We start from the raw sequence: 13,152 nt of genomic DNA on the forward strand, positions 1-13,152 counted from the left end.
AGAGCCCTCCCCAGGCCTCGGCCTGCCCACCTCCAGGTAAGGGCATGCTTCCCGCCCTGTGACGCCGGGACTCACTTTAAAGCCTTGGAGTCTCCGCATTGCCAGGAGGGCTGCAAGTCAGTACAACCCCCAAGAGTTGTCCCAATGGTTCCCTAAGGCTGTGTGACACATAGCAGCTTGAAACAATGGACCGTTATACACCGTTGCCGTGGGTTCCGAATTTGGGCGTGTATTCCGTGCGTTAGCCGCGAGTCGCCACGTCCAGCCCCTGTTCGAGGGGAGGGATTTGGGCTGCACCTTTTGGAGGGAGGAGGATGAAAGAATTTGTGGCCAAACGTTAAAACCGCAATAGTGCTTAATTTGACCCTCTCTCTCCAAATCACAAATGCATTTGCCCTCGACGGTGCCATTTCCTCCTTGGGTTTATCCTCCTGGTCTCACTTACGCGTATTCGTTGCTCTGCTATTTGTAAAGGCCCAAATAGGACAACCTGGCATCCACCCGTCCGGAGGGATCTGGGTATACGAGTAGCCGTTCTGCAGAACATTCCGTAGCTGCGTGTGGGTGGAGCAATGGACAGGCAGACGTCAGCCAGGCGTCGCTTTATGAGGTTCTGTGGGATTACCTCTAAGATTCACCGTTTAATGCAAAAAGGTACAGTGTGTGTAGTAGACTATCTTTTGTCGAAGAAAGGGGGGAATGGGAATATTTATTCATATTTTCTGGTATTTGCATCAAGAAGCCCTGGAAGGAAACACAAGAAACTGCCCCGTGTGCTGACCCAGCAGGGCAGCAGAAGAGGGTCCGTGGGCCGGGGGAGCCGGTGGCGGGGAGACCTCTCACTGCAGAACCTGAACCACAGGAGCGTGTGATCTATGCACACGAAATACCACGACAGGAAACGTAAAATCACCACCAACCCAGCGGGAAGGCGACCAGCTGACCCCACCCCTGCAGGGCTCCCCCACCCGCCAGGCCGGGGTGAGCTGCCCACGGGCCTCCGGCGGTCACCCAGCTCCCCGCAGCCCACGTCGGCTTCCTGGGGCTCTGCAGGCTCCATGTTCTCTCCGGGCCCCGCCCCCCCAGGGCTGGCGGCCAAGCACCACATTGAGGCTGACATGCTTCCCATTTTCTTTGCAGCCAAGAAATCCCCATCCCTGTGGAAGCTGTGCGGCGACCCAGCTGAGGGCCGACTCCCAGGTACGTAGAGGGGACCGCTGGAGCGAAGGCTGGCGGGCCGCACGCGGCCGGAGCTGCCCTGTCCCCGCCCCGCCACCCGTGTCTCCTTCCGTATCTCTCGCTCAGGCTGTAACGGGGGCTGCCAGCTGCCTCCCCGGAGCCACCTCCGGGGCCGGGTGTCAGGGCCGGCACTCGGCTCCGAACCGCAGCCCTGGGCCGGGCTTGTCACCTGACGCTCTGTCCCCTGGCCAGCTCGTCAGGCCACTCGGGCCAGACCCCTCCTTTCCTGAGGGGCCTGCGGCACAGCTGATTCAAACCAGCAAATGAGCCTCTTATGCCTGTTTTCAGACGCTGCCCAGCCTTCCGAACAAGCCGCCCTACACCTGCTTTGTGCCCGTGAGCAGAACAGGACTCGGGGTGACGGGACGCAGCGGTTACGGTATTCACGGGGAAATACGTCGGTTCCCACCACACCGTCTGCTAAACACCCCGTGAGGAGCTTGCTCACTGCACTCCTTAGGGGCCAGCGTCAGTCTCGGGGCGTACGAGTGGGGACCTTGAGCCCACCTGAGGCGGGGCAGGTGCCGGGGCCACAGCCCGCAGGGGCCGGGAGATCAGAAGCACGGCCGTCAGCCTCCCAGGCCCAAGCCCCACCCACCCATCCCTCTCACGGGGCGCAGTTTGGAGCCTGGACCTGCGGGGCCTCCATGGTGTATGACAGCTACTTGGGCGTGACTGGCCACCCCCAGAAAGCTCCAGAAGCTGTGGGGAGGCCAAGCCCTGGGCCCTCCCCGCTCCTCACACCAGCGCCTGGGCAGTGTGCGTCGGGGTGGTGGGGAAGGCCCCTCGAGGTCAGGGGCCCTTGCGCATCTGCCCACCTGGCCCCTGGGCTTCACTGCCCGGCAGATTCAGGAGCAGAGGCCCCACAGACCAGAGCCCGTCCTTGCTCCTAGGGAGGGGCGGACACCAGCCTCAAGTGGGCTCAGAGCCCCTGATGCCTGCCACGCAGGAGCCCCCTCCTCTGACCCTCCAGGCCCTGAGCTAAGTCCCACCTAGCATGCAGTGGGTGCTCCCTGCCCACTGCCGTCCACGCCCAGCCTCTTTGGGCTGTCCAGGGGCTCTGAGCCAGGGTCAGGTCTCCACAGCTGTGCTGTGTCTGCTCCCCTGGATGCTGGGCATGGGGCAGATGTCCAGAAGCGCCGTGTGAACCTGAACTTGAGAACAAGGGGTCAGCCCCCATATGGGGCCTTTCCACCAGGAGCAGCTAACTCACAGCTGCTGGAACTGAAAGGACCCTTCAGACAACCGGGTCCGACCATCCCCCTCCGCCGATGGAGAAAGGGAGCCAGGAGATGGGCAGTGTTCCTGGCAGCCAGGCAGCTAGCCCACCGCAGCCTGTGACCTCGGCCCTTGAAAGGCAGCAAGGCGATTCCCGAGTCCTGGCTCTGAATGTCTCTGCCTGAAAGAAGCATGAACCACTGCTGCTCGTAGCTTAGCGGCCAGAAGGAGCCAGGCGGCCCGTCCTGCTTGCAGCAGGACACACAGGCAGTCCTTCCGCAGGGCACAGCGGACTCGTGGGTCGTGACGCAGTCTCCCCACCTTGAGCCCAATGGGGAGCCCTCTGGGCAGAGCCCGGGCTTCTGGCGTTCAGAGTGACGAGTGTGCGGGCCCGAGGCCGCAGGTGCCCGAGAGCAGGGGAGGGGCGCCCCGCCTGGGCTCAGGGCTTCCGCTCCTCCTCAAAAGCTCACGCGGGACAGCCCAGGTGACCCCGACAGACCCCGACTCTCATGTGGCTTCAAGCAGTGCAGGGGAAAAGCAGCTCGGCAGCCCGTGCGCAGACGGGGACACGGAGGCCCGGGAGACGCTGGCATCGGGGGCCCCTGCGTGCCAGCAGCCGGCCAGGCTCTGAGCATTGTTGAGCCTCAGGACGGCCCTGCGAGGGAGGCTCTTACCATCACTACCCCGAGGGCGTGCAAACCCACTTTCCCCAGCCCTGGGCGCCTACCGTGCGCCAGACTCCAGGCCACGGGCGCGGGCAGAGGAGCAGATGCAGACTCGCTCTCAGGGCCCAGGCTCAGGAGGCAACAGAGCGAGTCTGCAACCCACCCCCCCACCCCACACCAAACAGCACACATCCCACGAGGGGTTGACCCAGAGTTGGCAGAGGGTCATCTCTGCAACAGCCCCATTGGGGGCTCCACTGGGATACCCATTTTCCAGGCACACAGCGACTAAGGGACTTGCCCCAGCGGCGTCACAAGGGGCCCGCCCTCCCCTTGGCCCCCACGGCTCTCTCGTGCGGGGACCGTCCTGGGGGCCCTGACTGCTGCCGCCCCTACACCGGGCACAGCCCGGCTCTGAGCAGGTGTCCGGACCACGTGTGGCCCGGCCGAGCCCGGAGACAGGGCCCTGTGGGGCTGGGAGGAGGCCCCGCAGGAACCCCCGGTGTCCTTCACTAGCCGTGAGGTCTTGGGCGAGTTACCCACCTCCCTGTGCTACACAATCTCACCCGTAAATCAGCGATGACAGTAGCACTTCTGACCTCTCGAGCCACTGTGAGGACCAGAGGGGTGGTTGGGAAGCAGTCAGTGTCCTGGCCCCTGGTGAGGGCCCAGAAGGAGCTCATGCTACTGCTACTGCCATCATTTATTCATTCAGCAAACTTCACCCACGAGCCCTGCCCCAAGGGCTCTCAGTCCACTTGTGGAAAGGGAAGCTGAGGACTTGCCCCAGGCAGTGGAGCCCAGAGGAGGGCGGAGGTCCCTACCTAGGAGGGAGGGCGCCCCCAGGCGGATGGGATGGGGAGGGTCCAACGGCGGGGCTGGCCTGGCATAGGAGGGGGCGGCGGTGGGGCGATGTGGCGCCCACTGCTGGCCGGCACCGGAACCGCGCCCAACCTGGGTCACGAAGCCTCTGCCATGGACCTCAGAGCCGGTGGCCTTCACACGGGGCTGAGCTCCTGGGTCTGTCTGGGGAGAGCCAAGAAAATCAGTGTTGCTGACAGCCGGCCCCGGGATTGCTCTGTGGACGAGACCCCCAGAGCCGCTAGGGGGATGGGAGTGGGGTCATGGAGACAGAAGGGAGGGGTGAGGGCCATGCCCCCGGGGGCTCCCCTCACCCAACGCTCCTGAAGCTCAGTGTTCCGGGTGGGGCTTTTCTCCAGAGGCCCTTGGGGCTGTGCTCTGGGCTAGGGTCACAGGCACAGGCCAGATACGTGTGCCCCAAAACAGGAGCTCAGCTCAGGGGCCCAAGAAAGGAGCCGGAACCTTCCGGAGACCGGGGGTCTGCAGCGCGAGGGCCTTGAGGTCGTCCTGTGTGATCCCAGGGTCAGGGGATGGGGCAGGTGAAGGACCAGGTGGGAGCCTCAGCCAGACACCCCCTCCGTCCTTCCTGGGCTCTCTGCCCTGGCCATCAGGTGCCTGTCACCCCACCACGGGGCCACTTGCAGGTCTGGGAGCCACATGCCACATGGGGCTTTCCTGCGCAGGGCCTGGCTGGTGCCTAGCAGGGCTTGCTTGGGGGTGGCCAGGGGTCTTCTCAGATCTCAGGCCCTAACAGCATTTTCTGTCTTTTTCCTTCCTTTTCCTCCCCAACCCCAATCCGCGCCCCCGCTAAGCCCTTTCTCAGTCTGGCAGCCACCCTTTTCCCCCTCTCATCTCTCAAGGTGCCGACGGAGCCGAGCCCCCTCCCCCAAAAGCACAGGTTACGTGCCCACTGCTTCCGCTCCCAGCCTGCCACGCCACCATGGGAGCCACGAAGCCCCGCGGTCCCCGACCCACTCTGTCCTTTCCTTGCAGGCTCCACTCAGGACCATGAGAGCAGGCCCCTCCAGGGCCCCTCGAGGGGCGAGGATGTCCGCCCAGCCCGCTTTCCGCGGCCCGCCTCAGACCACAGCATCCTCCTAGCACCCAGGACGGAGGGGCCATGCCTGGGGAGCAGCCCCTCGGAGCGCCACCCCCAACCATGACTGGAGACCTGCAGCCCTGCCCAGCGGCCAGTGGCACGGGGGGCCCCCTGCAACCTCCCAGTGAGGTCAGTGCCCCAGCCAACAGGACCACCAAGACCACGGGCAGCGGGGCCCAAGCCATGGACAGCCCTGAGACCCAGGTGCGGCAGGCTGGGAAGGCGGGGCCCAAGGCCCCGCTCCCCAGAACCCATTCCCTGAGCAGCGCCCCTGGGAAGGGAAGCAGCCCCCAGGCCCCAGCAGGGAGGAACCTGGTGCAGGCTCGCGCACGGCGGGCAAGCAGGTTGGACAGCAGCCCCCAGCAGCTCTACGGTCTGAGCATCGCCAGCTCAAGGCCCAAACCCGCCCTGGACGAGAAGACGCCTGAGGGCCCGCAGCAAGAGGCCCCCCGGCCCCCAGAGGCCGAGGCCCCCCGGGGCCAAGGAACCAGAGCCTGTCTCAGGCCCGGCCCCCCGAGGGCTGAGGCCTCACCTGGCCCGGAAGAGCTCAGCTTCCAAAAGTGCTTCCAGGAGACCCCCTCCAGCTTTACCTCCACCAACTATACCTCACCGAGCGCCACCCCTGGGCCCCCGCCCCTCAGGGCCCCCCAGAGCAGCGGCGCCAGCCCCTGCCGGCCGGCCTCCTACGTGGAATTCCATGCCAGCAGGGCCGGCGCCTGGCCTCCCACGGCTGAGAACAGCTTCCCAGGTGCTAGTTTCGGGGTGCCGCCTGCTGAGCCGGAGCCCTTTCCCGAAGGTGGCAGCCCCGGGGTGGTTGCCTTCCAGTACCCCTTCCCAGAGCTGCACGGAGCCGGCCCGAAACCCTTCCCCGAGGACGCAGCCGAGCCCGAGTTCGCCGAGAGGGCGCTGGTGTTCGCCTTCCACCAGCCTCGGGGAGCGTGGCCCGAGGAGCCGGTGGGCACGGGCCCAGCCTACCCCCTGCCCGCCCGCTCGGGCCCCCCAGCCCCGCCCTGCTGCCCGGGCCGGCCCAGCGGCCTCAACGCCCCCAGCGACCTTGGCGGTGCGCTCCCTCCCCGTGGCGCTGCTCGCCCGGCCCCCAGCCCCTTCTCGGAGAGCACGGCCACCTTCCGGGACAGTTTGCACGAGAGCATGACCAAAGTGCTCCCTGAGAGGCCGCCTTCGGCCCACGATGGGCTGGGCAGCCCCAGGGGGCCCCCAAACTCGCTGGCCCAGAGGCAGTTTCCCGGGCAGGCGTATGGAAGCCCCGGGGCCGGCGGGGTGGGCGCCAGCCCAGGGCCTCGGGACGCGGAGCTGACTGCCTCCGGGCGCCCCGCCGCCAGACTGCCCCCGCTCTGGGACCCCGCCCCAGCCCCTTACCCCATGCCTCCCCTGGGCCCCCTGGCCACTCCCAGGAGCGCATTCTTCGAAGCCCAGCCTGGCCCAGGCCAGCAGCTCAGCCTCCCCCAGAGCCCCCCGCTGCCCTGGCCCCAGCTGCTCCCGGCCGCCGGCCCCGGCCCCGGCCCCGGCCCCCACCAGGTGGAGATGTTGGACCAGCTGCCTTTCCCCCCGGAAGTCCCCGAGTGGCAGGGGGGCAGCCAGGGAGCCCTGGCTGCTGCCGCAGGCAAGACGCCCGGGCCGGGCGAGAAGCTGGCGGTCCTGAGAAACAGCCCGGGCCAGCACGGCGGTGGCTCCCCTGGGCTGTTCGCCTACAACGGGCTGAAGGACCCTGGAGCCCAGCCCCCGTTCTTCGGGGCGGCCCAGCCCCAGGCCTCCCCCCGGGGCCCCCCCGGCCCGCCCCCGCCCAGGGTGGTGGGAGCCTCCCCCAGCGAGTCCCCCCTGCCCTCGCCGGCCACCCACACGGCCAGCAGCACCTGTTCGTCGCTGTCCCCTCTGTCCAGCAGCCCAGCCAACCCCAGCTCGGATGAGGGCCAGCTCCCCGGGCCGCCCGGGCCGTCTGCCTTCTTCCACCCGCCCACGCACCCCCAGGACACCGGCAGCCCCTTCCCGTGCCCCGAGCCCTCGCACGCCCTCCCCATCCACTACCAGCCGGAGCCGGTCAAGGCCTTCCCTTTCCCCACAGAGGGGCTGGAGGAGACCCCGTTCCCTGGCTCGGGGCTCGAGGTGGGCAGCGTGGGCCTCGAGGGCTTCCCCCAGGAGCCGCCCCCCTACTCCGCCCACCACTTCCCCCTCAGCAGCGCCAGCCTGGACCAGCTGGACGTGCTGCTCACCTGTCGGCAGTGTGACCGGAACTACAGCAGCCTAGCCGCCTTCCTGGGGCACCGGCAGTTCTGCAGCCTGCTGCCGGCCAGGGCCAAGGATGGCCACCAGCAGCCCCCTGGGTTCCCCACGCCCCCCGTCACCCCCTCCGCACTGGCTGCCCCCAAAGCACCGGCCAGCGGGACCCCGAGCCCACTCAGCCACACCAGGACAGCGCCCTTCCTGCTGGGTGGGGACGGCCGGCCCGATGGCAGAGATGACCCCCTGAGGATGAGCTTCCTGCCCAGCCCGGCCGCCGCCCCCTTCCCACTGCCTGCAGGGGACCTGGACCTGGACGATGCCGCCAAGCTGGACAGCCTCATCACGGAGGCGCTCAACGGCCTGGAGTACCAGTCAGACAGCCCTGAGATCGATAGCAGCTTCATCGACGTCTTCACTGACGAGGAACCTTCCGGCCCCCGGGGCCCCGCCACCGGGCAGCCCCCCAAGACCAGGCTGGGGGCAACGCCAGAGAACAAAGCCCAGCTCCCGCTCCCGGCGGTGGCTGCCCCGCTGCAGCCCCAGCCGCCCCGGCCCAGCGACACGGGCTCCCCGGCCGGCCCCAGGCCCAAAACCCGCTCCCTGGGCCCGGTGCCCTCAGAGGCAGATGGGGCCGGCCTGGCCGGTCAGCAGAGAAGAGGAAAGCGGTTTCAGTTGTTCCGGAAAGAGCTGGACACGGTCAGCACCGCCAAGAGGCCGGGCAGGGGCTCCAGGGCCAGCCGCCTGAGGCCGAGGAGGAAAGGCCGGGCTGAGCCGGCCCTGTCCCGCCCGCGGGACCTCCGAACCCAGGCCCCCAAGAGCCACGCGGACCCGGGGGGACGGGCCCTCCTGGTGGAGACCCGGAGCTCCAGGCGCCTCCGACTGTGCCCCGGCCAGGACTGCAGGCGGCGGCGGCCGCGGGGCGGCACCTGGAGCAAGGAGCTCATCCACAAGATCGTGCAGCAGAAGAACCGGGCGGGCAAGCACGGCCCAGCCCAGGGCGCCATGGACGGCGGGCCCCCGGACTGCGACGGCGCCTCCGAGTCTGAGGAGGAGGTTGGCCCGCGGCTGCGAGGCTCACGCTTCAGAGGCCGGCCCCGCCCGAGCGGCCGGCGATGGCGCCGGGGCGAGAAGAGGAAGGAAGTGGACGTGGCCCCGGGTCCCAGCGAGGACGGGCAGCAGCAGAAGCCCAGGAAGGCCGTGAGGCAGGAGGCCGTGAGGCCCGCGGGCTCCCCGGGCCCAGAGGAGCCGGGCAGGCCGTGGCCGGGTCCCACCAAGAGTCCCGAGGCCCAGGGCCCGTCGCACGGCTCAGAGGCTGGAGTGGGCCCTGAGGAGCGAGGCCCCCAGCCCCTCCTGCAGGGTCTCACGGGCGCCGAGACCCCAGAGGACAGCCATCCCTCTCTGGACTTCCCCCAAGACACCGCGAGCCCTGCGATCGCTGAAGACCTTCCCCCTGAGGCCACAGAACTTCACAGAGAGGCTCTGAGCTCCTCTCCAGCCACCTGTGGGGGAGGAGACCCCTGCCCCCCAACCCCAGGGCGACCACAGCCCCGCAAGGAGGACACAGCGCCGCCCCGCGCGAGCTGGCCCCCGCTGGGTGCCCCCCGGTGCTCGGAGCCTGCCATCTCCGAGGGCAGAGCGGAGCCCCCTGCCTCCCTGCCAGGAGAGTCGCTGGTGCCCGTCGCTAACGCGGCCGACACGGCCCACCCCGAACCCAGGACCCTCTTTTTGAAGACCCCTGGTCTTGGAGACTCCGTGGGGCTTCCAGCCGCCAAAAAGGGGCCTCAGCCCTACAGCAGCCCTCCCAGCGGATTGTTCCTCGGACCCAAAGACCCGGCTGGCTGTTTCCACGAAGACCTGGGCTCTCAGTCCTCAGCCCCAGACAGCCCACCGGCCATCAGGGCAGGCCTCTGCCAGGGTGGCGAGGATGCCAGTTCCCAAGAGCCCAAGCCGCCCAGGAACCCACCCTACACAGTCGTCACGGGCCCAGGCAAAGCTGAATTGCCGCCGGCCTTGGAGCGCACGGCCCTCTTCTCGGGGCTGCCCGGGGACGGCTTCGAGCCGCCAGTCTATGGCAGCCTCTCTGGGAACGGGGACACCCAGGTGCCGCGTGCGTGTGCTGCCCCTCCCCCGAGGAAACCTCAGCTAGACCCGCCGTACCCCTCGTTTCTGCCCAAGATGGGCTGGTCCCTGCTGGAGGAAGTGTCCCCCGTGCCGCCTGACCATCTGGGCCCTTCTCCCAGCCTCTCAGGGGAAAAGGCATTCAGTCAGAGGTGTCCCAGTGAAGGGACTGTGGCCACCAGCCTCCCCACTTTGCCCGGCAAGGTTATCAAATGTAGCACCGCTTGTAGCGGTGACCTGTCAGAAGACGAGCTCGAGATCAAAAGGCTGGTCACCGAACTGGAAAGTCAGCTGCAAAGCAAAGGCGCACAGGACGCCCCGGGAGAGCCGTGCGGAGCCAGCGTCACCAGTCCTGGGGAACTGAGTCCACGCCCGGAGGGGGCAGAAACAACTGTGGCCACCACGGGGGGCACTCTAGGGGGCCCCCAGGAGGAGTGGCCCTCGTCCCACCCTGGAGAAGCAGCCCTGGCCCCCGGTGCCCACGAGGACGTGGTTCCTGGGGGTCCCTTCAGGCCCACTGGGGCCAGCCTCAGCTTCCGGCCAGTGCAGAAAGCCGCGGTCTCCAAGACGGGGCTCCCCAGGGCCGAAGGGGGCCTCGGGGCCCACCTGGAAGTCTGTTTACCGGACCCGCCGTGGGACATGGGGAGTTTAGCAAAGTGCAGCCCAAACCCTGAGCCTTCACTTCCTAAGGGTAACAGGGCCGCCAGAGTACAGCACAGCCAAGACCTCCCACTGCTCATTCTCTGCCCACGCAGAGGGGGGCTTTGCCCGGGGTCCCACAGGGCACCTGGGCCCTGCCGAGACCCCTCAGAGCTGGAAGCGTTCGGCAGCCCTGTTGCCCCTCTGGCACCTGGTTTGGCATTCCGGGGGGCCGAGCTTCTGCCCCTGGGTGCCACCCCACATTCTGGTGCCAGTCACAACAGTGCCCCCAAGGGACACTCTGTGAGCAGCACAGGTGGGCCCGGAGGAGCAAGGCTCCTGTCCCCTGTGGCGGGGGGCCCTGGCCCTGAGGGTAATGAGGGGTTTGTACCAGCGGGGGCCTCCCCAAGTCGTGCCTCCGTGCCCGACCCCAGCCCTGGCAGGAGGCCCCAGGACCCAGCCTCGAGCCCCCTTCATCAGCTCCAGCTCCTGGTGGCCGGAGCGGCTGAGAGGGAAGATGACACCCGGGGCTCACAGGGGCCCCCGCCTGATGGCACCCAGAGTCCTCAGCACAGCGGCCCCTCGGATCCGGAACAGGAGAGTGTGGGAGGCGGGAAGATGCCCTGCAGCCCCGCCCGGGGCCTCCCGGGGGCCGTGCGGGCGGCAGCCGTCCCTGCTGTGGCCGGGCGCCAGCTGGGGCCAGAGGGAGATGGACATCCAGGCTCACACGGCCAGGCCGAGAAGCCCGAGGGCCAAGTCGGAGCCAGCCAACTGCAGCCAGATGACCGGGGGAGGCCGGGGCGGCCGGCCCAGCTAGCCGGCAAGCTCCAGAGAAGCAGGGCGGCCTTGGGCCTTTGGAACGGGGCACGGGCCACCCCAGGCCCCACCTACTCTGAGGCAGAATCTTCAGTCCCAGCCTTGGCAGCAACCGACACGGGAGATGGGCCTGAGGACCAGACTCCAGAGGCAGTAGCTGGCCCAGGCCTTCAGAAGCATCTGCTGTTTGCTGGCGAGAGCCCAGTGCCCCCCACCAGGGACCTGGCCAGCCACACCCCCTCGCCCACTTCTGCAGCCACCCCCGACCCCTGCGGCCCCAAGGAAGGCCCAGCTCACCGCCCTCTCCGGGGGGACTGTGGCCCCCTGGAAGACCCTCCCAAGGAGCCCAGCTTCGTCGGTGTCTTCACTCCCGCCCATGGAGGGGACTGCCCTGGAGGTCGCGTGGCAAGATCCCTAGAGGGTTCCAGAAAAGAGAGACCAAGGGGAGCTCCTGCCTGTGTCACCCCTCCCCACCCAGCAAGGGCCACCTCCCCGAGAGTGACCGTCACGGCCGCTGCCGTGTCCGGCATCCCTCCCACTGGTGGCCTGGGGGCAGTCAGAGGCCCCAGGGCCGAGTGGCCAGACCCCAGGGGAGCCCTGTCCAGCACCCACCCCGATGGGGTGCCCAAGGGCCCCTCCTCAGAACCCCCAGGCAGCAGGGAAAGCCACGGTGTCTCCGCTGTGCCCACTGACCCTTCCACACGGCGGGCCATGGGGCCAGATCCCCACACCTGCCAGGAAGGCGAGGCAGAGGCCAGCCTCCAGGAGCAGGAGGACCTAGAGATGCCCGCGGCTGGGCGCCCTGCCGTTACAGAGGCATCTGAAGCCGGCACCAGGGGTCTGAGGGTCACCTGCCCTTCCACAGAGCTCCACCCAGGCAGAACTGCAACTCCGAGCGGCACAGCCAGCGACTCCAGGCCGCGCTCCCCCCAAAGCCTCGGGGACACCCTCCACCAGAGACCCCAGGGGCATCCCCTCAGTCCCCAGGACCCCAGACAGAAGCCTCGTGGCTTTAAAAAGAAGTCTGTGTTCACTGAGAACGGCCACTGGAGGGGCGGAGCCCCCAGCGGGCAGCCCGTGACCTGTGAGGTCTGCTCGGCCTCCTTCCGCTCTGGGCCGGGCCTGAGCCGCCACAGAGCCAGGAAGCATGGGCTGCACAGGGCCACTGCCTCCCAGCCAAGCCCAGCGGCCCCACCTGCTCCCCAGACATGCCACCCACCAGGAAAGAAGAGCCGCAGGGCGCCGGGGAAGGAGAAACCGAGGCGCCTGGTGGGAGACCCCAGCCAGGCCGGTAGGCTAACCCCTGCTCGCGGCTCTATGGCTCCTGAGGATGCCCTGGGTCCTGAGAGGTCCAGGGGGCTTAGGCGGGGGCTCAGCCTTCTGGGAGCACCGGGCTGTCCCCCTCGCTGGGAACCACATCCCCCAGACACGGTCAAGCAAGGGGTGGACATGAGGCCTGCAGAGCCCAGGAAACAGGACCAGCTGCAGAGGGATGAGCCCCGTTCCAAACCGACAAAGAAAGGCGGGGGCCAGAGGCGGGGCAGGGCGCCCGCAGGCTTCCCCAGCGAGTCAGAGGGGAAAGCCAGCAAGAGGGCGAGAAAGCCAAGAGCGAGAAGGTTCCGGGAGGGGAGCGGTCTCCAGGGCCCCGCAGATGTGATTTCAGGGGGCAGAGGCTGGAATCCATCAACTGCCATTGCCAACTGCCCAGCTCTCCCGAGCCGCCACCTCTCACCAGAGGCAGAGCAGGAGACTGAGTCCCCGCAGCCGCCTCTCGTCGCCACGGACCTGGAGGAGACGCCTGCACGGAAGTCTCCTGGGGATCGGGTGGCCTGTCCAGGGATGGTGGAGGGGGCACCTCCTGGGCCAGAAGGGCCAGTGGGGCGGAAAGCAGCCTCGGCAAGAGGGTGCGGGGGACCCCGAGAGACCAGGATGTCTGGCATCTGCAAAGAGCCGTCGAGGGCAGCTGGGGGTAAACCTGCAGGGGACAGCAGAGTGGCCGAGAGCAGAGCAGGGCAAGATGTCCGGGAGGGGCACGAGGCCCCCCGGGACCCCCAGGGCCCTCCCGAGACTCGTGGCGCTGAAGCAGGCGGCACCATCAGCAGTTGCCTGCGGGACCCCCTGCACAGTCCAGGAGAGGGGGGCCAGGGGCAGGAGAGCACTGCCCCTGAAGCCCCCAGCCCGAATTTCGGAGACCCTCTGAGCTTGTTTGATGATGAGGCCTCCTTTTCCCAGCTCTTCCCCCTGGGAGGCCGCTTGGTT

At 68.0% G+C, this 13,152-nt stretch overlaps 1 protein-coding gene across 1 annotated transcript in view; it reads left to right on the forward strand.

Annotated features, from left to right (window-relative positions):
- The first annotated feature begins 5,103 nt into the window (after window positions 1–5,103).
- Window positions 5,104–13,152, forward strand: part of ZNF469 (zinc finger protein 469) — an 11,296-nt gene continuing 3,247 nt past the window's right edge. The window contains exon 1 of the mRNA XM_007468469.1: window positions 5,104–13,149. Coding sequence (XP_007468531.1) covers window positions 5,104–13,149 — 8,046 coding nt within the window. The remainder of the gene's footprint in view (window positions 13,150–13,152) is intronic.

This window comes from Lipotes vexillifer, unplaced genomic scaffold (genome assembly GCF_000442215.2).
Source record: "Lipotes vexillifer unplaced genomic scaffold, Lipotes_vexillifer_v1.1 scaffold23, whole genome shotgun sequence".
Taxonomy (NCBI): domain Eukaryota; kingdom Metazoa; phylum Chordata; class Mammalia; order Artiodactyla; family Lipotidae; genus Lipotes; species Lipotes vexillifer.